General features: G+C 46.0%; 1 protein-coding gene across 1 annotated transcript; it reads right to left on the bottom strand.

The window, feature by feature from the left end:
• Positions 1–189: 189 nt before the first annotated feature.
• On the bottom strand, positions 190–20,807 carry LOC136142269 (N-alpha-acetyltransferase 11-like). The gene is made up of 9 exons (XM_065900275.1): positions 20,787–20,807; positions 20,214–20,312; positions 19,722–19,762; positions 19,006–19,051; positions 18,805–18,920; positions 18,434–18,478; positions 17,053–17,152; positions 2,144–2,213; positions 190–329 (listed from the first exon to the last, which is right to left on the bottom strand). Exons 1-9 carry the CDS (start codon positions 20,805–20,807, stop codon positions 190–192), a joined length of 678 nt encoding a protein of 225 aa, XP_065756347.1.
• Between the last annotated feature and the right edge of the window lie 3,566 nt (positions 20,808–24,373).

Below are 24,373 nucleotides of genomic sequence, written 5' to 3'. Positions count from 1 at the left end.
CCCCAGCCCAGCACTTTCCCGCGGTTCTGGCGGTTCCTCGCGCGCGCAGCCTTCAGAGCTGCCTCGCGGTGTCCGGGGGGCGGGGGGGTGGTGGGGTGAGGAGGGAAGCAGCCTGAGAGGTTTCAACTTCCCAGCATCACAGAGTCTCGCGTCCTCCTGATTTTGCCTCTCTTAGTACCAATAGCAGGGTTACCGCCCCGCCATCTTCAGTTCTTGCTGCCAGGGTGGGCGGGAGGGGAATTCCTGGGCCTTGCTGCCCAGTGTGGTGGTTATTCGGCGCTTGGAATGCAGCAAGTACGAAACTGATGTCTGTAAGTGTACATTGTACACTAGGTTTCAAAGAATTTGCACGGTAAAAAGAATGCAAAACCTCTCCAACTTCATATTGATTACATGTTGAAATGATAATATTTGGAGTCTCTTGCATTAAATAAAACATTAAAATTAATTCCACCTGTTTCTTTTTTGTGGCTTAAGTTTTTTTATTGAAGTATAGTTGATTTACAATGTTGTGTTAGTTTCAGGTGTACAAGACAGTGATTCAGTTATACATATGTGTATATAGCTATTCTTTGTCAGATTCTTTTCCATTATAGGTTATTATAAGATATTGAATATAGTTCCCTGTGCTATACAGTAGGTCCTTGTTATCTATTTTATAATAAGTGTGCATCTTTTAATCCCAAATTCCTAATTTATCCCTCCCTCTACTTTTTGTGTGTGGCTACTAGAACATTTAAAATTACGTATGTGGCTCTAGTTATATTTCTGTTGGACGGTGCAGGTCTGGGGAAGGGGGAAGAAAGGGAAAAAAACTGAAGAAGAGAGAGGGGAAGAAAGGGGGTTGCTCTTAAGATTCTTAAAGTTTTCTTTCTCTAAGCGGCAGGGATCTTATTTTGCGACCTCTGTAAGAATCCTTGTCGCCCTTACCTTCTGCTCCTTGTGCTGTCTTATAATGCAAAGTGCCTGTACTTGGACCTAGAAAGTATTGTAGGTATCATAGGACAAAGATAGTAGAAGAGCGTATTATTTTTCCTCCTTGTGTCTCAAGAGCTTTGGAGAACAAGAGGTCATTTGTTTATGCTGAGACGTGTGCGCCTCCCCAAGGGCCTTTCTGTGCAAGTTCCCTGGCTCCAAAAGGTCTGCATCTTCTGCTGATTGGCAGGGGGGGCAATTCAAGACAGAACAAAGGCAGCTAACTGGCCAATAGCAGAGGCAGGTCGAAATTTAGCGAGTTAACTCCTGGATTAGAGGGGTAGAAAAAGTTGTAGGACAAAGGAATGGAGAAAATGTACCAACGATCAGAATTAGGGGAGTTGTTAGTAAAAACATTGAACGTGGGGGCTTCCCTGGTGGCGCAGTGGTTAAGAATCCGCCTGCTGATGCAAGGGACACGGGTTCAAGCCCTGGTCCTGGAAGATCCCACATGCCGCGGAGCAACGAAGCCCGTGAGTCACAACTACTGAGCCTGCATGCCACAGCTACTGAAGCCCGCGCACCTAGGGCCAGTGTTCACAAGAGAAGCCACTGGAATAAGAAGCCTGCGCACGGCAAGGAAGAGTAGCCCCCACTTGTGGCAACTAGAGAAAGCCCGCGTGCAGCAACGAAGACCCAATGCAGCCAAAAATAAATAAATAAATTTATTTTAAAAAAAGATTGAACCTGACCAAAAGAGCTGGAGACATCCCTGTAAAGATTTGGAAAACAGGATAACACGATCAGAAGGGGCACCATTTTTGAGAAGAGGACCAGAAGAAGGGAGCTAGTAAGCGAGAGAATGGTCATGGTTGGAAGTAACCAGAGCTTGAGTAAAAGTTTTGTGTTTCACCACTGCGTGACCACCTCTCTCCGGCCTGCCTTTGGATGAAAAAGAGTATAAATGAAAATAAACTGGATGCTCCTCCAGTCTCTCAGGCCTGGGCCCGAACATCTAGAAGATGTGCTAGGACCCAGCAGGCGTAATCTGCTTCGGGACGGGGCAGACTGCCAAGCGCCCGCAGGATCCTGCTAAGCGAGGGGGCAGGTTCTGGGCACTCCCTGGAGGAGGAGTGCCACCCACATCACCAGCAGGACGCCTGGCCCCGCCCCTCCCCGCACTCTCGAGATTTTGAGAAGCAGGAAAGAGCAGTGGTCAGCGTATCACCATCCTCATCCTCTACAACTCCAGTAGTGCCATTGAAGTCTTCCATTAAAAATCCCTGCAGGGCTGTTTTCTGTTAACCTCAAGAAGTAAAGCATCACCGAAGGTTACGTCCCCATCGTCAGCAACAAGATACAGCCCTCCTGATGTCATCAGTGTGTGATTATCACCCGCTCTGGCCCACTGCTGGTCCCAGAGATACAGCATATTCTCTGTGCTACAGGGGCTCTAAGAGTTTGTTTCTGCTTCCCCACAACCCTAGAAGATGCAGAAGCCCCAGAGCAGCCTTGTGGGAGTAATCCTCTAGGCAGGCCTGGTTTTCCCCAACACCAAAGCCCCCCTCCCACCATGAGCCAATTTGACCACGTCTTACAGGAGTAAGGCCTGCCTGCCATCTCCAGCCAGCCCTGTACACCTTCTCATCTTGTATGCAAACAGGGACCTTTCAATTTCTATTGGCCAGGATTTCCAATACAATGTTGAATAGAAGTGATGAGAATGGACATCCTTGCCTTGTTCTCCATCTTAGGCGGAAAGCATTCAGTCTTTCACCATTAAGCATGATATTAACTATAGGCTTTTTGTAGCTGCCCTTTATCAGGTTAACAAAGTTCCCTTCTCTTCCAGTGTGCTGAAAATTTTTATCATGACTGGTTATTGAATTTTATCCAATTTTTGGCATCAATTGATGCAATTTTGTGTTTCTTCTTAAGATTATTGACATGATGCATTACATTGATTTTAAAATATTGAGTCAGGCTTGTATTTACCGAATAAACCCCACTTGGCTGGTTGCTGTGTAAAAAAAGCAATAACAAAATAAACAGGACTACACTGTGGTGTAGAATGCAAATTTGTAAGGCTTTTAAAATAGAAAATTCAAAGAAATTAATTTCTTTTATAATTTTTTATTGAAATATAGTTGATTTACAATGTTGTATTAGTTTTTGGTGTTCAGCAAAGTGATTCAGATATATAGGTAGGTAGGTCGACAGATACATATTCTTTTTCATATTTTTTTCAAGTGTGGTTTACTACAGGATATTGAATATAGTTCCCCGTGCTATACAGTAGGACCTTGTTGTTTATAAAGTCATTCTATATGTAATAGTTTGCATCTGCTAATCCCAAACTTCCAATACATCCCTCTCCCACCCCCCCTCCCCCTTCACAACCACAACTCTGTTCTGTATGTCTGTGAGTCTGTTTCCGTTTCATAAATAATTTCATTTGTGTCATATTTTAGATTCCACATACAAGTGATATCATACAGTATTTGTCTTTCTCTTTCTGACTCACTTCACTTAGTATGATAATCTCTAGGCCCATCCATGTTACTGCAAATTATTTTGTTCTTTTTTATTGCTGAGTAGTATTCCATTGTGTGTGTATATATATGTATATACATACATATATATGTGTGTGTGTGTGTATATATATATGCCACATCTTCTTTATCCATTCATCTGTTGATGGACATTTAGGTTGCTTCCATGTCTTGGCTATTATAAATAGTGCATTGGGGTGCATGTATCTTTTCGAATTAGAGTTGCTATATGATCCAGCAACCCCACTCCTGGGCATATATCTGGACAGAACTCTAATTCTAATTTTAGTTTTTTGAGGAACCTCCATATTGTCCTCCATAGTGGCTGTACCAACTTACATTCCCACCAACAGTGTAGGAGGGTTCCCTTTTCTCCACACCCTCTCCAGCACTTGTTATTTGTCAACTTTTTAATGATGGCCATTCTGACCAGTGTGAGGTGTACTCTCATTGTAGTTTTGATTTGAATTTCTCTAATAATTAGTGATGTGGAGCATCTTTTCATATGCCTGTTGGCCATCTGTATGTCTTCTTTGGAGAAATGTCTAATTAGGTCTTCTGCCCATTTTTTGTCTGGATTGTTTGGTTTTTTTGTTATTGAGTTCTATAAGCTGTTTATATATTTTGGAAATTAAGCCCTTGTTGGTTGCATCATTTGCAAATATCTCCTCCCAGTCCGTAGGTTGCCTTTTGGTTTTGTTTATGGTTTTCTTTGCTGTGCAAAAGCTTAAAGTTTGATTAGGTCCTATTTATTTTTGCTTTTATGTCTATTGCCTTTGGAAACTGACCTAAGAAAGCATTGGTACAATGTATATCAGAGAATGTTTGCCATGGGAGACGGACCTAAGAAAACATTAGTACAACCTATGTCAAAGAATGTTTTACCTATGTTCTCTTCTAGGAGTTTTATGGTGTCATGTCTTATATTTAAGTCTTTAAGCCATTTTGAGTTTATTTTTGTGTGTGCTGGTGTATTCTAACTCCATTGATTTACATGTGGCTGTCCAGCTTTCCCAACATTGCTGAAGAGACTGTCTTTTCTCCATTGTATATTCTTGCCTCCTTTGTCAAAGATTAATTGACCATAGGTGTGTGGATTTATTTCTGCACTCTCTATTCTGTTCCATTGATCCATATGTCTGTTTTTGTGCTAGTACCATACTGTTTTGATTACTGTAGCTTTGTAGTACTGTCTGAAGTCTGGGAGGGTTATGCCTCCTGCTTTGTTCTTTTTCCTCAGGATTGCTTTGGCAATTCTGGGCCTTTTATGGTTCCATATGATTTTTAGGATTATTTGTTCTAGTCCTGTGAAAAATGCCATGGGTAATTTGATAATTAAATCTGTAGATTGCTTTGGGTAGTATAGCCATTTTAACAGTATTAATTCTTCCAATACAAGAGCATGGGTTATCTTTCCATTTCAAAGAAATTAATTTCTTAATGTAGGCTATGCCCCAAACTCCAGGGAGACACGGGTTCTCTCTCCTGTGCCATTACGAGTATTTGGTGGAAAAGTAAAGAACATTTTATTAATTTTATTTGCCTACTTGTATCTCTCTCTCTACTGAAAGTAAGCATTAGAGCACAGGATCCATTTCCTACTGATCTTCAAATCCATAGTGAAGATCTGGGCACTTAGAACATAATACATAAATTCAGAATAAATGAATTAATGAATGAATTCACTTACACTGTCACAGACATTTTATATGTTTTACCTCATTTGGAAATCAAAAGAGGATGCAATCAAGAGATGTGAGTAAATGTAGATAACGAGGATAATACCCCCCTTATTTATGTAGCAGTAGAGTTTGCAAAGTTTGTGTCCATCCATTATTTTACCTGACTATATGAGGTTGGCAGGGTAGTTATTTAATGTGAAGTAACTGAGAACAGGAGAAGTTAATTTGCTCGTCCAAGGTCACACAGCTAATAGGTGACCAAGTCAAGGCTAGAAAGCAGGTCTCCTGATATCTAATATAGTTCTTAAAAATAACGGTATTAAAAGAAAGTGAAAGACTTCCCTGGTAGTGCAATGGTTAAGAATCCGCCTGCCAATGCAGGGGACACAGGTTCGAGCCCTGGTCTGGGAAGATCCCACATGCTGCGGAGCAACTAAGCCTGTATGCCACAACTACTGAGTCTGTGCTCTAGAGCCCACGAGCCACAACTACTGAGCCCACGTGCCACAACTACTGAGGCCTGCCTGCCTAGAGCCTATGCTCCGCAACGAGAGAAGCCACTGCAGTGAGAAGCCCACACACTGCAACGAAGAGTAGCCCCCCACTCGCCACAACTAGAGGAAGCCCATGCACAGCAATGAAGACCCAACCCAGCCAAAAGTAAATAAATAAATAAATATTTTTTTAAAAAAAAGAAAGAGAGGGACTTTCCTGGCAGTCCAGTGGTTACGACTCTGTGCTTCCACTGCAGGGGGCCCAGGTTTGATCCCTGGTTAGGGAATTAAGATTCCACAAGCCACATGGTGTGGGCCAAAAAAATAAATTAAAAAAAAAGGAAGTGAAAAATGTCTGGTAATAAAAAAGAAATAAACTCATTTTATAACGTAGCTGTTACGCTTCCAGCTACATCAACTAAGAATGTTCCAGAAACAAGTAAAGAATTGAGCAAAGCATATAAATCTCAAGTTCGGAGCTATCTTTGACAATGGCACATAGAGAGATTTAACCATGCAATTCGTGACATGCAGTGTCACTCAGACAGTTTTGTAAAGGGAAACACAAGGAATGGCACTTCACAAAAACAGATGCTTCAGGCCACATTAAAGAAAATGCAACTACTAAGTGTTTAATAGTTATTTTTTCCCCCATGTTTCTAACCATTTGGAGTTAAAAATATCCAAGCTGCAGTTCCCATCCTCTTTCCAGTTCACTTCAATGTGTCCATACCAAAATTGAGTAGTAGAACAAAGGAATACTGTGATCCAGTGGAATCATGCTCTAGTTAAACCATGTTTCTAAATCAGCATATCGGAACATCAGAAAGGAAACTAAATGTGCCATGGTAGGCCAGTGTGTCAGCTCCAGAGGCTACATCATAACTTTCATAGGGTGCCAACAGGGCCAGACTAGCTTATTCCCTGGGCTTCCTAACTTGACTCACTTTTTCCTTCCCCATTGCCCAAAATCTAAATATGTTTCTCTCAAACTGACATTGCAAATGTGATCACGTCACACTCTTCTTTAAAATCCTTTGCTGGACAGCTCAATGCAATGTGGGTCCTGGATTGGACAAAAAAAGGACCTTAGTGGAAAAACTGGTGGAATCCCAATGAAGTCTGTAGTGTAGCTAATAGTATTGTACCAACCTTGATTTCTTAGTTTGATCATTCTACCGTGGTTATGCAAGATGTTTATGTTAAGGGAAGTTCAGTGAATGAGACCTTGCTGTACTACTTTTGCAACACTTCAGTAAATCTAAAATTATCTTGAAATAAAAAGTGGAAAACATCTTGTCCTGGTTCTTCATTGCCCTAAGGATTAAGTACAAACTCTGCCTTTGCTCGGGAAGACCTGCATGACCTAACCCTTCGCCCTCACATACATACACCACTCCCGCATCAAAATTTAGTGCAGGGGAGGAGGGTGGAGGATGGAGATGCCACTCCCATAGTCAATCTACTCTCTGATCCTGCTCCAAAGAACTACTTTCAGTTACACGAAGAGGCCGTTCTCTCTGGTCTCTGAACAAATTGATCCTTGCTGTTCCTTGGTATAGTAGCCTCTGCAGACCCTGCCACCCCCCTCTCCCACCTTTTGCTTGGCTGAAATCTTGCTTGTATATTTCAGTTAATGTGGAAAGTTACCTTTCCTAGCATATCTTCCCTGACAGCCCCCCACTCCGCATATATACCACACCACACACACATACCACAGAGTTGGATTAAGTGCCCCTTGTATGTGCTCCCACTACACCCTGTGTATACTTGTGATTTGTCACTTTCACACTGTATTAAAGTTCTGTCTGCCTCCCCCATTTAGTCAATTGTTAACTCTGGATCTTCTCCTTTTATCCACACCTACCACTTTCGTACAACAAGGCAGCCATTGAAATAGCTTGATTTCACAGGCTTAACACTTTGAAGATTAAGTTTTCCATCTGAGTAATTATTCTTATAATTTATATGCTCTGTGATATGGTGAGAATGGAGAGTTTTAGTTTTTTCCCTGATACTAGAGTTTCTGACTGAATTGTATTTCTGCACCAATATCAACTTGTTATCAAAAGGGTACCTATATTCCTTTATTACAGCGATCATTGAGAAATGATCACCACAGACTTCCCTGGTGGTCCAGTGGGTAAGACTCTGCACTGCCAATGCAGTGGGCTCGGTGTTTGATCCCTGGTCTGGGAACTAAGATCCCACATGCCACCCGGTGTGGCCAAAAAAAAAGAGAGAGAGAGGGCTTCCCTGGTGGCGCAGCGATTGGGAGTCCGCCTGCCGATGCAGGGGACGCGGGTTCGTGCCCCGGTCCGGGAAGATCCCGCATGCCGCGGAGCGGCTGGGCCCGTGAGCCATGGCTGCTGAGCCTGCGCGTCCGGAGCCTGTGCTCCGCAACGGGAGAGGCCACAACAGTGAGAGGCCCTCGTGCCGCAAAAAAAAAAAAAAAAAAAAAAAGAGAGAGAGAGAGAAAAGGGAAGTGTCATGGCAGATTCATTGGTCTCTGGCTTGCACAACTGGATGGATGGTGGAACCATTCACTAAGGCATGGCATATTGAAAGAGGACTAGATTTAAGGGGATAGAGAGAGATTAAGAGGGGTTTTGGGGGGACCTATTGTACTTGAGGAGACTTGAGAGTTACAAATTGAGATATCAAACATGCAGCTGAACATATAGCCATGGAATGGGAGATGCAAATTTGGAAGTTGATGGCTTATGGATGATAAAAGAAATCACTTATTGGGAGAGTACAGAATGAGAAGAGAAGAGGATCCAGGGCAAGCCTTTGAAAAAAATTCAACAAATTTGTAGTCTAGTAGAGAAGGATAGGCAAGCTGCAGAGTTGTTAGAGAGAGATCAGGCAGAGATGTAGGTGGAAAGCCAGAAGAATGTGTTGTTAAATATAAAAGAGCTTGGAAGCCCAAGGGAAGAGAGTGTTTCAAGGAGAAAGTGGCCAAGAACAAAAAATGGCCAAGTAAAATAGCAGAAAACATCTTATCTTTTAGATGTGGTGACACAGATGTCATTTCCGACATGAAAGAGCTATTTTGGGGAAATGACCTGGATAAAAGCCAGATTGGAGTGGGTTAAGAATTGAGTGAGAGGTGATAAAATGGAGTAGCTGGTATAGATAACTCTTTCTTTTTTGACAACTCTTTCTTTTATTTGATTTTTAATTATATAATACATAAATATATTTTCCTTTAAAAAATGAAAACGTTACAGACAGGACTAAAATCCTCTTTGACTGCTGCTACCAATCCTGGTCGTCTTCCTCACCTTTCAGAGGTAACCATAGTTATTCGTTTGGTGTGTCCTTCCTGGCCTTTTTCTGGGTATTAACATATTAATGTTATAGATAATAACATAATTTAATGTAGACACATATATATACATGTGCATATGTTTTACATAAACATATATAGTAAAACATGATGTACAGAATGAGCCACTTCATTATTTTAATAAATGCACTACCGATATTACACACTGTATCATAATTTATTTGGCATTCCTATACTGATAGTCATTTAAGTTGTTTCTATTTTTTCCCCAGTCGCTCACAATTCTGCAGAAAACTGCCTTATATACACTCACCCTGTCAAAGAAGGCAACAAGAAGGGAATGCTCATTTAAATTTTAATAGACACTGCCTGCACTTTTTATATTTTAATAGTTATTGTACTACCAAACTGCCCTCCCAAATGGCTGTACCAATTTTCCCTCCCACCAGCAGTGGGAGTCTCATAAGACTATTGACTACCCATTATCCCACACCAGCAACAACTCTTTCAAGATGTTCGGCTGTGGAGGGGAGGAAAACTATCCTGTGGTAGCCAGAAGGGGATGAAAGATTGAAAGAGACAGTTTTGTATGTGAGAAAGGCTTGAGCATGTTTTATTTTTTTGTTTTGTTTTGTTTTTTTTAATTAATTTTTATTGGAGTATAGTTGATTTACAATGTTGTGTGAGAGCATGTTTTAGTGTGCGTGAGAAAGCTCCAGTTGAGAAGGAGAGGTTGAATATACATGAGGAAAAAGAGATAATGACATAAAATTCCCAGGAAAGCAGGGGAGGACATCATCCAAGCACAAGTAAAGGAATGGCCTTCAATGAGAAGAGGCATCATTCTTCTCTTGCATTGGTTTGTGCATCAGAATTCCCTGGAGAGCTTGTTAAAACAGGTTGCTGCCCCTTCCTCCACCAGAGTTTGTGATTCTATAGATCTGGAAGTGGGGTCTACAAATCTGCATTTCCAGCAAGTTCCCAGGCACTGTTGACTCTCCTGTTCTGTTCTGGGGAATTAATTACACTTTGGGAACCACTATCCTATGTAGCAGGGGAAAAGGAAGGTAGGGTGGATGTAGAGATGGGTAAGATACGTGTGTTTGGTCGCCAGAAAATGACGGGAGTTCCTATCTAACGGCTTCTACTTTCTCTATGAAATAAGAGTTGTGGTCAAATATTGAACGTGTGGGAGCAGGTGGGAGGTGGTGCTGGGGTAGGAGGTTAGAGGAGAGTGGAGAAAGTTGTAAAAAATGGTTGCAGAAGGAAGGTGAGTGAATTGACTAAAAATATGTAGTAAAATTCCTGGGCCATACTGAAGTCTCATTTGAGGTCTATGATCATGGATTTTACAATAGGCTCAATCTGCCCAATTGTATGACTTTTTCCAGTAGACATGGAGAAAGTAAAACATCAGTTTTACCCAAGACTGAAGTTTTGCTACTCTAGTGTCTCAAGAAGACATCCAGCAGCTCATGCTAGAAATCTGGCATCACCATTGATTCCTCCCTCACCCTGCATAACCAATGCATCATTAATATTAATAGCTAACACTTAATATCAATCATGCTTATTATGCTCTAAGAAATGTTATGTATATTAACTCATTTCATCCTGATACTTCCTATAACTACTATTATTATAGTCATTTTATAAATGAGGACACTGAAATTATGGATTTGCCCGAATCCATGCAGCTAGGAAGTGGCAGAGCCAGGCTTCAAACCAGACATTCTAGCACCAGGATCTAGTTCTTAGGTAGACTCTTCTGCACTGTTTCAACTTCCCAACTACCTTTTTTTTTTTTTTTGGCCATGCCATGGGGCATGGGGAAATCTTAGTTCCCTGACCAGGGAAGTGCTGAGTCCTAACCACTGGACCGCCAGGGAACTCCCCCAACTATCTTTCTAATCTATCCACTTTTCATCCTGTCCACAACCCCTATCCTAGTCCAAGCCACGCCATAGCTCACACAGCCTTAAAGTCCTTTTTCCAGCTTCCATGCTTGCCCCTTTATGACTCATTCTCCACGGAGCTGCCAGAGTCAGCTTTCAAAAATACCAATCAGCTCAAGTGCTTCTCCTGGATTAAAGCTTTTCGGTGGCTCCCACTGTTCTTAGCATAAACCCCGCAAATCCTCCCTATGACTTAAAGCATCCTGGATAATCTGACACTTTCCTAACCTTCTGGCTAGATTAACTGTCATTGTTTTCCCTAAATCACCATATTCCAGCCTAGTGGCTTCCTTTAAGTTCTTCACATACTTCTCATTCTTTTCCTCAGCAGGGCCTTTGCACATACTGTCGCTACTATCTAGAATGTTCTTCCCATGAGCGATTGCTTTTTATCCTTGAACTCTCAGCTTCCATGACAGTACCTCCAGGGAGATCTTCCCTGGCTATTGTAAGTAGGCCTCCTACACTTGCACACACATTTTTAAAAACATTCTCTATTACTGCAGCTTACTTTATTCAAAAAATAGTGGTTTTCAGACAAATGTCTTATATTAATGCATATATGTGGAACCTGGAAAATGGTACAGATGAACCAGTTTGCAGGGCAGAAATAGAGACACAGATGTAGAGAACAAACGAATGGACACCAAGAGGGGAAAGTGGTGGTGGGGAGTGGTGGTAGGATGAACTGGGAGATTGGGATTGACATATATACACTAAGATGTACAAAATAGGTAACTAATAGGAACCTGCTGTTTAAAAAATAAAATAAAATTCAAAAAAAGTAGTGGATTTCACTATTTTTTCTTTGTTTTCTTGTTCATTTTCTCACACCCCCACCACTAAATGTAAACTTCATGAGGGCAGGGACCAAGTGCATTTTATTCAGCATTGTATACCAGTCCCTACCATAGTGACCGACACAGAGTAGGTACCCAGTGGGTATTTGGCAAGGGAATGAATTAATGAACTGGGGGCAGCCGAACAGTGACGTCAGACAGGAAGCTGGATATGCAGGTTGAGGAGCCCAAGGGAGGGATCTGGCACAGATAATATAAACGCTGGGGCTGGGAATTCCCTGGCGATCCAGTGGATAGGACTCCACGCTTGCACTTCAGGAGGTCCAGATTCAATCCCTTGTTAGGAAGCTAAGATTCTACAAGCCGCAGGTGCAGCAAGAAAACAAAACAAAACAAAACAAAAAATCCCCAGCCTGAGGCTACAGAGATAGTATTGTAGAGGACCCCCTGGGAATGGGTGAGATTACCTAAAGGATGAGGAAAGAATGAATAAACAAGAGGCTCTAGCAATGAGACTGAAGAAACTCTAATATTTAAAGATGGACTAGACAAGTCCCTCCCATCAGGAAATTTGCACAGCCCTCTTAGATAGCCTAATCCACCAGAGGGCAAACAGCAGAAGCAAGAACTACAATCCTGCAGCCTGTGGAACAAAAACCACATTCACAGAAAGACAGACAAGATGAAAAGGCAGAGGGCTATGTACCAGATGAAGGAACAAGATAAAACCCCAGAAAAACAACTAAATGAAGTGGAGAGAGGCAACTTTCCAGAAAAAGAATTCAGAATAATGATGATCAAGATGATCCAGGACCTCGGAAAAACAATGGAGGCAAAGATTGAGAAGATGCAAGAAATGTTTAACAAAGACCTAGAAGAATTAAAGAACAAACACCTAGAAGAATTAAAGAACAAACAGAGATGAACAATACAATAATTGAAATGAAAAATACACTAAAAGGAATCAATAGCAGAATAACTGAGGCAGAAGAATGGATAAGTGACCTGGAAGACAGAATGGTGGAATTCACTGCTGTGGAACAGAATAGAGAAAAAAGAATGAAAAGAAATGAAGACAGCCTAAGAGACCTCTGGGACAACATTAAATGCAACAACATTCACATTATAGGGGTCCCAGAAGGAGAAGAGAGAGAGAAAGGACCCGAGAAAATATTTGAAGAGACTATAGTCGAAAACTTCCCTAACATGGGAAAGGAAACAGCCACCCAAGTCCAGGAAGCACAGAGAGTCCCATACAGGATAAACCCAAGGAAAAACACGCCAAGACACATAGCAATCAAATTGGCAAAAATTGAAGACAAAGAAAAATTATTGAAAGCAGCAAGGGAAAAATGACAAATAACATACAAGGGAACTCCCATAAGGTTAACAGCTGATTTCTCAGCAGAAACACTACAAGCCAGAAGTGAGTGGCATGACATATTTAAAGTGATGAAAGGGAAGAACCTAAAACCAAGATTACTCTACCCAGCAAGGATCTCATTCAGATTCGATGGAGAAATCAAAAGCTTTACAGACAAGCAAAAGCTAAGAGAATTCAGCACCACCAAATCAGCTCTACAACAAATGCTAAAGGAACTTCTTTAAGTAGGAAACACAAGAAAAGAAAAGGACCTAGAAAAACAAAACCATAACAATTAAGAAAATGGTAAAAGGAACATACATATCGATAATTACCTTAAATGTGAATGGATTAAATGCTCCAACCAAAAGACACAGGCTTGCTGAATGGATATAAAAACAAGACCCATATATATGCTGTCCACAAGAGACCCACTTCAGACCTAGGGACACATACAGACTGAAAGTGAGGGGATGAAAAAAGATATTCCATGCAAATGGAAATCAAAAGAAAGCTGGAGTAGCAATACTCATATCAGATAAAACAGACTTTAAAATAGAGAATGTTACAAGAGACAAGGAAGGACACTACATAATGATCAAGGGATCGATCCAAGAAGAAGATATAACAATTATAAATATATATGCCCCCAACATAGGAGCACCTCAATACATAAGGCAACTGCTAACAGCTATAAAAGAGGAAATCGACAGTAACACAATAATAGTGGGGACTTTAACACCTCACTTACACCACTGGACAGATCATCCAAACAGAAAACTAATAAGGAAACACAAGCTTTAAATGACACAATAGACCAGATAGATTTAATTGATATTTATGGGACATTCCATCCAAAAACAGCAGATTACACTTTCTTCTCAAGTGCGCACATAACATTCCCCAGGATAGATCACATACTGGGTCACAGATCTAGCCTCAGTAAATTTAAGAAAATTGAAATCATATCAAGCATCTTTTCTGACCACAGCACTATGAGACTAGAAATCAATTACAGAGAAAAAAATGTAAAAAACACAAACACATGGAGGCTAAACAATACGTTACTAAATAACCAAGAAATCACTGAATAAATCAAAGAGGAAATCAAAAAATACCTAGAGACAAACGACAATGAAAACACGACGATCCAAAACCTATCAGATGCAGCAAAAGCAGTTCTAAGAGGGAAGTTTTTATTTATACAAGCCTACTGCAAGAAACAAGAAAAATCTCAAATCAACAATCTAACGTTACACCTAAAGGAACTAGAGAAAGAAGAACAAACAAAACCGAAAATTAGCAGAAGGAAAGAAATCATAAAGATCAGAGCAGAAATAAATGAAATAGAAACAAAGAAAACAATAGCAAAGATCAATAAAACTAAAAGCTGGTTCTTTGAGAAGATAAACAAAATTGATAAACCATTAACCAAACTCATCAAGAAAAAGAGGAAGAGGACTCAAATCAATAAAATTAGAAATGAAAAAGGAGGATACAACAGACACTGCAGAAATACAAAGCCTCCTAAGAGACTACTACAAGCAACTCTACGCCAATAAAATGGACAACCTGGAAGAAATGGACAAATTCTTAGAAAGGTATAACCTTCCAAGACTGAACCAGGAAGAAATAGAAAATATGAACAGACCAATCACAAGAAATGAAATTGAAGCTGTGGTTAAAAATCTTCCAACAAACAAAAGCCCAGGACCAGATGACTTCACAGGTGAATCCTATCAAACATTTAGAGAAGAGCTAACACCCATCCTTCTCAAACTCTTCCAAAAAACTGCAGAGGAAGGAACACTCCCAAATCATTCTATGAGGCCACCATCACCCTGATACCAAGACCAGACAAAGATACTACAATAAAAGAAAATGACAGACCAATATCACTCATGAATATAGATGCAAAAATCCTCAACAAAATACTAGTAAACAGAATCCAACAGCACATTAAAAGGATCATACAGCATGATCAAGTGGGATTTATCCCACAGATGCAAGGATTCTTCAATATACACAAATTAATCAATGTGATACACCATATTAATAAATTGAAGAACAAAAACCATATGATCATCTCAATAGATGCAGAAAAAGCTTTTGACAGAATTCAACACCCATTTATGATAAAAACTCTCCAGAAAGTGGGCATAGAGGGAACCTACCTCAACATAATAAAGGTCATATATGACAAACCCACAGCAAACATCATTCTCAATGGTGAAAAACTGAAAGCATTTCCTCTAAGATTAGGGACAAGACAAGGATGTCCACTCTCACCACTATTATTCAAAATAGTTTTGGAAGTCTGAGCCATGGCAATCAGAGAAGAAAAAGAAATAAAAGCAATACAATTGGAAAAGAAGAAGTAAAACTGTCACTGTTTGCAGATGACATGCTACTATATATAGAGTACCCTAAACATGCCACCAGAAAACTACTAGAGCTAATCAATGAATTTGGTAAAGTTGCAGGATACAGAATTAATGCACAGAAATCTCTTGCATTCCTATACACTAATGATGAAAAATCTGAAAGAGAAATTAAGGAAACACTCCCATTTATCACTGCAACAAAAAGAATAAAATACCTAGGAATAAACCTACCTATGGAGACAAAAGGCCTGTATGCAGAAAACTATAAGACACTGATGAAAGAAATTAAAGATGATAGAAACAGATGGAGAGATACACCATGTTCTTGGATTGGAAGAATCAACATTGTGAAAATGACTATATTACCCAAAGCAATCTACAGATTCAATGTAATCCCTATCAAATTACCAATGGCATTTTTCACAGAACTAGAACAAAAAATCTTAAAATTTGTATGGAGACACAAAAGACCCCAAATAGCCAAAGCAGTCTTGAGGGAAAAAAACGGAGTTGGAGGAATCAGATTCCCTGACTTCAGACTATACTACAAAGCTACAGTCATCAAGACAATATGGACTGGCACAAAAACAGAAATATAGATCAATGGAACAGGATAGAAAGCCCAGAGGTAAACCCATGCACCTATGGTCAACTAATCTATGACAAAGGAGGCAAGGATATACAATGGGGAAAAGACAGCCTCTTCAATAAGTGGTGCTGGGAAAACTGGACAGCTACATGTAAAAGAATGAAATTAGAACACTCCCTAACACCATACACAAAAATAAACTCAAAATGGATTAAAGACCTAAATGTAAGACTGTACACTATAAAACTCTTAGAGGACAACATAGGAAAAACACTCCTTGACATAAATCACAGCAAGATCATTTTTGATCCACCTTCTAGAGTAATGGAAATAAAAACAAAAATAAACAAATGGGAAATAAAAATAAACAAATGGGACATATATACACAAACATGTATTCAAAGCTTTTGCACAACAAAGGAAACCATAAACAAGACGAAAAGGCAACCCTCAAAATGGGAGAAAATATTTGCAAATGAAGCAACTGACAAAGGATTCATCTCCAAAATTTACAAGCAGCTCATGCAGCTCAACAACAAAAAAACAAACAACCCAATCCAAAAATGGACAGAAGACCTAAACAGGCCTCTGGGCCTGTTTCCTCTCCTGTAAAGTGGAGGTGATCACGGCTCCCTCACAAGGCTGCCGTGGAGCCCTCTCAACGGCCCTGGCCCCCGAGGAGCCTTGGGCAGAACCCTGACTTCTCTTCAGCCCAGTTCTGTCTGACCCGAGCCTTGGAGGCCAGCCACAGCCATCCCCAGGCCCCGCGTCTCTCAGCACGTCTAGGGGCCTCCTCCCTCTCCTCTCACAGCAGCCTCTGGGCAGGACGGGCTTCTTCCTCGGAGAATGGAATCTTGCGCCGATGGCCTTCGTTAAGGCCCTGCCAAGGTCCGGCTCCCCGCCTGCCAGCTACGGAAGCTAAGGTGAGGAGGGCCAGGACTCCTGGCGACACAGCCTCCAACTGTCCCAGGCCGCCCCTGCTCGCCTTGCCTGGGGACCGCGGCCCTGGCCCCGCAGGACTCTTACCTGCAGGACTCTTACCTCATCAGCCATCTGGGTGAGATCCCGCTTCATCGCATATGCGTCTTCCCCATCTGCATAGTATCTGGGCTCCACTTTGCTGATCCTGGGGGCAGCAGGTGGAGAGAAGGAGGGCGACCCAAATCGGGGGCAATTCTCCTCAGCCTTCTGGCATCATCTGCTAGTGGGGCAGGGTGTCACTGCCCCCCCAAGGACCCTTTGGGAGACATTTCCAACATGGTCTTCCCTCTGCTTTCTCCAACAGTAAGTAGCACCCAGCTCCTTTATTCCCCCCCACCCCTGGCATCCTGCCACTGCCCCTCGTCCCTAACCTGGCCACCAAGGATCTGTGTCTGTGGTTTCCTGTGAACTGAAGCCCTGAATTTGGCAGTCCCCTCCCCTCCCCTCCCCGCCCTGCTCCCTGTCACTTCCTGGGCATGCATGGCTGGCTTGTATACCTAACAACTGGAACCGGGGAGGGGTGCTGCTGCCTGGGCCTCTGTTCTTGGTGGTCGTTACCAGGCAGCGTGGCCCCTAGCCCGAGCAGCTCAGGGGCCAAGCCTGCGCTGGGAGGTGTGTATGCAGACCTGGGCACCCTGCCACTGAAAAGGGAGCCAGTCTGGATGGCCCAGAACGGCCCTGCCAGCCTTAAGACCCTAGAACTGTCAACCACCAGAGGCATTTGCATCCAGGCCAAAGATCCTGCCTCAAATACCCAGCCCGGAGGCCACTTGTCTTCCCAACAGTCCCTCCTCGTCCCCCACCAAGCTGAAGTTGACGCTGTCTCAGTGGGCCCTCCATGGACAGCCCACCTCAGCCTCACTTTCCAGCAGCTTTCACCATAATGTACTGGGCAGAGCAGTTCCCTGCTAGGTTCTCTCTGTCCTGCACTGGGCACACAGAGACGGCCACATCCCTGAGTGGACCCAGCCTCATCCACTTGGACACCCAGGGCTCTAGATCCCTCCACTGCTCTTGCCACTGGCCCTTCCTGCGCGGACGTGCTCAGATTTATCCTTTCTTCTGGTCCCGCTTAGATGCTTCTGGGTGCCTGGTCACTCAGTTCTGCTCCTTGGCTTCTGTTCCTGTCCTGGGCCCTTGTCTCTGCTTCCGAACCTCTTCACCGTGCTGCCCTTCCAGCATAGCCGCCACCAGCATCAAGCAAGAAACACCAAGCGTCCTCCGGAAGCGCGACATGCCTGAAGCAGCCTGCGGCAGGCAGGTGCTCTGCCCCCAAGAGTGCTGTCCACGGCCCGCTCCCCCATCTCAGCTAGCCCTAGCCACCCTCACGCCCCTGCCTGGAAGGTAGTTCAGCCCATCTCAGCCACCTGGATAAGCCAGACCTGGGGACCATCCCACTCCATGAGAAAAATGTAGATCTACTTACTTAAAGTTGAGGATGTTGGAGTAGAGGCGCAGAGCAGCCCGGTTACTGCAGGGGAATAAGGCACTGCTGAGCTGTACAGACGAGGCCAGGCAGGGACAGCACATCCAGGTCTTGCCCCTCCTCCCGGTCCCCCTCCCCACTAAGCCCACTTCCCGATCTTCTCCAAAAGCCAAGGCAGCCCAGGATCCACATCGAGGCAGTATCCCCGCTGATGGTGGTGGGATGAATTGGGAGATTGGGATTGACATATACACACAAATATGTATAAAACTGATAAGAACCTGCTGTATAAAAATAAATAAAAGAAAATTCAAAACAAAACAGACAGTATCCCCCTACCCACCCCCCCTTCCCTCGGCCGGGGCTTCCACCTCTTCCTGACATGCAGGGAGACGTATTTGGCATTGAAGTTCTCGATCATGGCTCCGCAGGCCTGGTCCATCAGCTTCTGAGCCAGGCCAAGGCGCCGGTGGGAACGCTTCACAGCCTGGTGGGAGAAAGGTGGGACCTCGGGGCGGCTCCAACTAACTTCGGCCCCCGCCCCCACCAGAGCCTGGGTGGGCCCTACGCACCAGCGAGGTGATGTGTCCATGGGGCACGTTGTGCGGGCCCCCTTCCCTAGAGCAAGAAGAAAGGAGAGAGGCTAGGCGTGAACCCCGAAGTGCGTCCAGTCCCGGGACGGGGGAGAGCCAGGACTCTCCAAACCCCAGGCAGCAGCCAAAAGACATGTGCAGTGTCAATGGAATACTGTTCAGTGCTAAAAAGAAAGGCGCTCTCAAGCCATGAAAAGACGTGGGGGGAGACTTCAACGCATATGACCAAGTGAAAGGTGGTCTGAAATGTTTACACACTGTATGATTCTAATCATATGACCTTCTGGAGAAGGCGAAACTATGGAGACAGTAAAGAGATCAGTGGTTCCCGGGGAGAGGGGAGGGAGGAAGGGCAGTGAAACTACTCTGTTTGATCCTATAGTATCGGATACATTGTTATACCTTTGTCCATGGAACATAGAACTCAAAGAGTAAAACAATGTAACTATGGGTTTCTGCAATAATGTAACAGTATCGGTTCACCCATTGTAACAGATGTGCCACAAGATGTTAATGTGAGAGGAAACTGAACTAAGGGAACAGTCTATTAATTAACAAAACGAAACAAAAAAACCCAACCCAGGCAGCATCCATCAGACGCGTGCGGTGTCGGTGTCCCTCCTCCCCCCACCCCCAGGTCAGGCACCAGGCTTGTCCCTCCGTCCTTGGTGACTCACATTTTGGCCAGGACATACCCCACAATCTTCCCATTCTCATCCTCAGCGACGTAAGAGAGCTGGGTGACAGGGAGGAAAGAGAAGGCAGAAAACAAGTTCCTGTCAGAGCTGGGGGCGCCCTTATCGGACACCTGGCCCCAGCGCGCCTGCCTGTCGCTGTTTGCATGACAGAAGCCCATCGGGCAGCGAGTTCAGTGACAGCTCCTGACCTCCAGGCCAAGTGGCTTGGTTTTCCCACATCACACCGTGCCCCCTTTCCTTAACCCAGAAGAAGTGGACGGACACAGGTGGGAATACTGCCCCTACCTTGGCCCTGTTCTTCGCCCCTCTTCAAGGCGCCTCCTATCCATCTCCCGCCACCCCAGCCGGAAACACTCAGGGCCTCATTGACCCATGCGCCCCCCGGACTCTTCACGACCTTGTGCGACCTCGCCGGCTCGTCCCAAGCCGACCCAGGGTGGAATTTCCTTGGTCTGGTTTCCCTCATCCCCAAATTCAACAGCTGCCCACCTGGGGCCAGGAAAGGCCATGGGAGAAATAATATTTCATCTGGTAGTTCTCGGGCAGGCACAGGAGGTTGCAGTGCTGCATGTTCATCAGGTCCTCTGGCTGCGGGAGAGGAGGGCAGTGGAATGCAGTCAGGCCGGGGGCTGCGGTGACTAAGTAGGCCTCGGTCGTGTTAGAACCCTGCTCTGTCTACTCAGCGACCCCCGCCCCCCCACAGGGCTGGGCGGGCGCTGGGACTGTCTCCGCACAGGCCTGGCCCACAGCCGCTGTGCAAAAACTGACTGTTCCAGGAATGAACGTTGAGCTCCAGGAAGCTCCCCGACACCATCCAACAGAAACCCGACATCCGGAAAGAAAGAGTTCGCAGCCCCGGCCCTGCCCCCCTGGCTCCTCCGGCCTCCTCTTGGCGTAGATTCAGCCCCACGGGGACGTGGCCTTCACTTTTCCGCGCCGGGCGGCCGAGGGCGCCCAGGGCGGCTGGCCCGGTGATCGGCCGGGCTCCTCAGGAGCACGCGCACGCGGCCACCGGGCCCCGCTCCCACGCGGCGCGGACAGCCTCCGGCCCCGGCCCCTCACCCTCGCATTGCGGATGTTCATAACGGCGGCGGGTCTCGCGGCTCCCAGCGGGTCGTGAACACGCAGTCAGCTGCCACCGCGCTCCGAAGAGACGTCGGGGCTGCCAAGGCAGGGCTGTGGCTGGGGCTGTGGCTGGGGCTGGGTCGGGGATCACGGGGACGGCGCCAGAAGATGACGCGCCCGCCGGAACCGACCACCGGCCGGAAGTGCGCGCCGCTGAGCCCGCCCCCCCGGGCCCGCCCTCCCGGCCGCTCGGCCTTGCGCAGGGAGGGCCAAGGGCGGGGTGGGGCCTTTCCGCGGGGCGGGCCGGGCCAATGGCCGGGCGGACCCTGGCGCAGGGCGGGCCTGTTGGCAGGGTGGGAGGGTCCAGCGCGTGGGGCGGGTCACTGGCAGGGCGAGCAGGTGCTCTCCAGCCAAAGGCGGTAGTTGGTCCACCACCCGACACCCCACAGACGCTCACACACACGGGCAGTGGAGCAGGCTTGGCTTTATTCTGCGCCTCGGCGGGCGGGGTCGGCGGGCGGAGACCGGGCGCTAAGGGCCGGGGCCGGGGCCGAGGCCAGGGCGAGGCGGCTCAGGAGGTCACTCAGCATCTCCTCGCACATGGCGAGGCACCACGGCACGTGGAAGCAGCCTGCGGGGAGAGGCGGGACGGCGGGTTGGGAGGGCCGTGGGCAGCCGAGTGCCCCGAGCCCCTGGGCCCCGCCCTTTCCCCCCACTCACCTTTGAAAGGACCACCCCTTGATGGTGAGGGCGATCTTCCCTTCTCGGTTCAGGTAGGCAAACCATTCCCCGTACTCGGGATCGCGAAACTGCAATAACAATGAGGCAGTGACAGGCAGCGCCTGCAGGAACCGCCCAGATGCCACAGGCCTGGGAGAGGGGCGTTCACCGGTCCCACTAAACCGCTACCTCGGGGTCAGAGCCCGGGCTGACCCCCGGCTCCAGAATCAGTGCTCTTAAATGAGGTCCCGCCTCCTGGACAAATATGAAAGCAAGGGGCTTTTCCTTTTTCTTTGGGGGGGTGGAGTTTTGAGTCTGCAGCTAGTTACCCCACTTGGGGAAGGGGCCGCCGGCTGTGAGATGAAACCTTTCAAGATGGAATTTAAAACAAAAACAAAAACAAAAACCCTGCTTGGGACTACTGAGCTTGCGCTCTAGAGCCCGTGCGCCACAAATACCGAAGCCCGCGCGCCTAGAGCCGGTGCTCCGCAACAAGAGTAGCTACCGACCGCAGTGAGAAGTCCGCGCGCAGCAACAAAGACCCAGCGCAGCCAAAAGTAAATAAATATAATTTTTTAAAAACTATGAAAAAAAAAGAAAAAAAAAAAAAAACTATGTAAAAAGAAACAGAACCCTGAGGAAGTGCTGACCTACCATGTAACTTTGTAACAAGTTATTCCTTTGGAGCTCCTGTTCCCTGCTTCAGAGGACTGTCTTGCAGTGGATGAGACTGTAGATAGCGCTACATTGTAGATATCCCGTACAGAGGTCTGACTTCTCCCTTGCTCACCACAGGTCCCAAACACATCTCCCCCTCCCTCGGAGCCACCTGAAGCCTGGCCCTGCCCAGCAGCTCTGTTGACCCTTTCCAAATTCCTCGCTTCTCTCCTGCCCAGTTCCTTCCAGATGCTCCAGGATAGACCTCAGAGCCCTGGCCTAGGCCCTTCCTCCCCAGATAGAGACCTGAGTGGAACCCCTTCTCAGAAGGACCATAGAATAAATCAGTGACATTGAAGTCCACTACCAAAAATGTCTTTTTAAATGGGGACCTATGAGTAGGTGTATTCTTCATAGGGGGGGAAACTAGTTCTGTATCTGTTCATTCTATCTTTCCAGTGACATTACCCATGTCCTTACTTATTATTCGACTACTGGATATGACACGGGAAGATAACAAAGGATTTGACTGTTTTCCTGTCCAGCCTTTCCATGGATGTCTGAATTTTTGCTTTCTGTATTGTTATGACGATTAGTGCATAGTGAATTACCTGTTGTTTATAACTTTTGTGATTGTTCGATACAATCTCTCTTTCTTGAAAATGTATTCCTTAAATTTCACTTTATGCAGTTAAGAGCGATCACCTCAAACACATGTTCTCTATGAACGCATTCAATATTAATATATATCGCCTCTGGTCTTGTGGCTCCCGTGTTTGGAAGCAGTGACGAGCGTGTGCAGTACTTGGAGCTGCCTCTCTAACCACAGCATAACACGAGCACATTTGGAATTTCTACTGGTGACAGAGTCGGACACTGCTAATACTGTGGTTCACTGCTTTCATTCATGATGGACGTGAATGCTGGATTTCAGTTAGAGGTTAGGGCAAATAAAGGTGGGATTTTCTCTCAGGTTTCAAAGCCCACAGACCTCAGAATAAGACCCCCCTGTTGTAATGCCTCCCGTACTGGGGTTTACTCATGGAGTGAGTCGTGGCTTTAGAAACACATCGGGAATCTTCCTTCATTCCCCGTCAGGCTCAGCACCCGAGGTGCCCGTCGGCAGCAGCTGGCACAGCTCATCACTCTGCTCACGGCACTCGGGCCTCTGCGGGGGGGCGGGGGGGCTGGCTTCCTTCCTACCTCGCAGATGATCCTCTCTCCTTTGCTGGGCCTGCCTATTCCCTCTTCTCCTTTCCTTCTGTACTCCAAGGTTACCTTGCCTCACGCGGCCAGCCCACACCTCTCCCGCTCGACCACACTCTGACCCCCGAGCCGCTGCAGCTCCCACCCCGGGCCAGGCCCCCACTCGCTAGCCAGGATGACAGCCACAGCCCGGTCTCCCTGCCTTCGCCTAGTGCCCTCCGGCCTCCCCTCCCGAAGCCCCAGCTTTTTTCCTTCCCACTAGCCCCCCAGTCCCCTGACCTTGCTTTATTTCCCAGAGCTCTCATCACCATCTGTGTTTGTTGGTTTACTTGTTTATAGTCGGTTCCACCAGCACCAAATGTGAGCTCCAGTGGGGCAGGGGCCACTCTCTTGACTGAACAGAGAGCACCAGGGCCAGGACTTCCAGGAACTCTCAGACCTACTGAGGGAACACGTCCGGTGAGGGGGGGAAGGAGGGGGTGTGCCGTGCCTGCGGTCTCCACACCGCTGAGACCAGGAAGCAGCACTTACCTGGCGGAAAGTGTACTCGGCCACCTGGTAGAAGATGTTCAGCAAGGCGGAGTCCCTGCTCTCACTGTAGCCCATGAGGAAGGTGATCGTGGCTTCGCTGTGCGGCCACCAGAGCTTCATGGCCCACTCCAGCTGAGAGCAGAGCGGAGGCAGGCATCTGAGAGCCCTGGACCCCACTCCACCACCCCTCTCAGCAGGAGAGTCACCCCCATCTTTCGGGCCCTGGCTCAGACTCCATCTGGCCCAAGCTCTTGGAGCTTAACCACGGGATGAACGTCTCTGGGGGCCTTAACCGCCCATCAGATCGCGGCTAGCTTCCTGAGCCAGATGTAGCCCAAGTGGCCCCTCCCAAAGGGCAGGGCTGGGGTGGGCGCCCCTTGAGCCCTGGAATCGAAACCCCGGCTGCTCCCACTGCTGATGCCTTAGGGTCACTCAGAGAGCCTTTCCAAGATGAAGGACCATGTGTCTCC

This window comes from Phocoena phocoena, chromosome X, assembly GCF_963924675.1.
Source record: "Phocoena phocoena chromosome X, mPhoPho1.1, whole genome shotgun sequence".
Classification (NCBI taxonomy): domain Eukaryota; kingdom Metazoa; phylum Chordata; class Mammalia; order Artiodactyla; family Phocoenidae; genus Phocoena; species Phocoena phocoena.
This window is presented reverse-complemented; position numbering and strand designations above follow the sequence as displayed.

What these genes read in the sequence shown, in the direction of transcription:
- LOC136142269 (XM_065900275.1), bottom strand. Translation starts at nt 20,807, where the DNA reads ATGAACATCCGCAATGCGAGG. An exon ending in ATGGCCTTTCCTGGCCCCAG is followed by an intron (nt 19,763 to 20,213) that starts GTGGGCAGCTGT and finishes CCTGTCACCCAG; the next exon opens with CTCTCTTACGTCGCTGAGGA. An exon ending in ATGAGGTAAGAGTCCTGCAG is followed by an intron (nt 2,214 to 17,052) that starts GTAAGAGTCCTG and finishes TGAGGTTAACAG; the next exon opens with AAAACAGCCCTGCAGGGATT.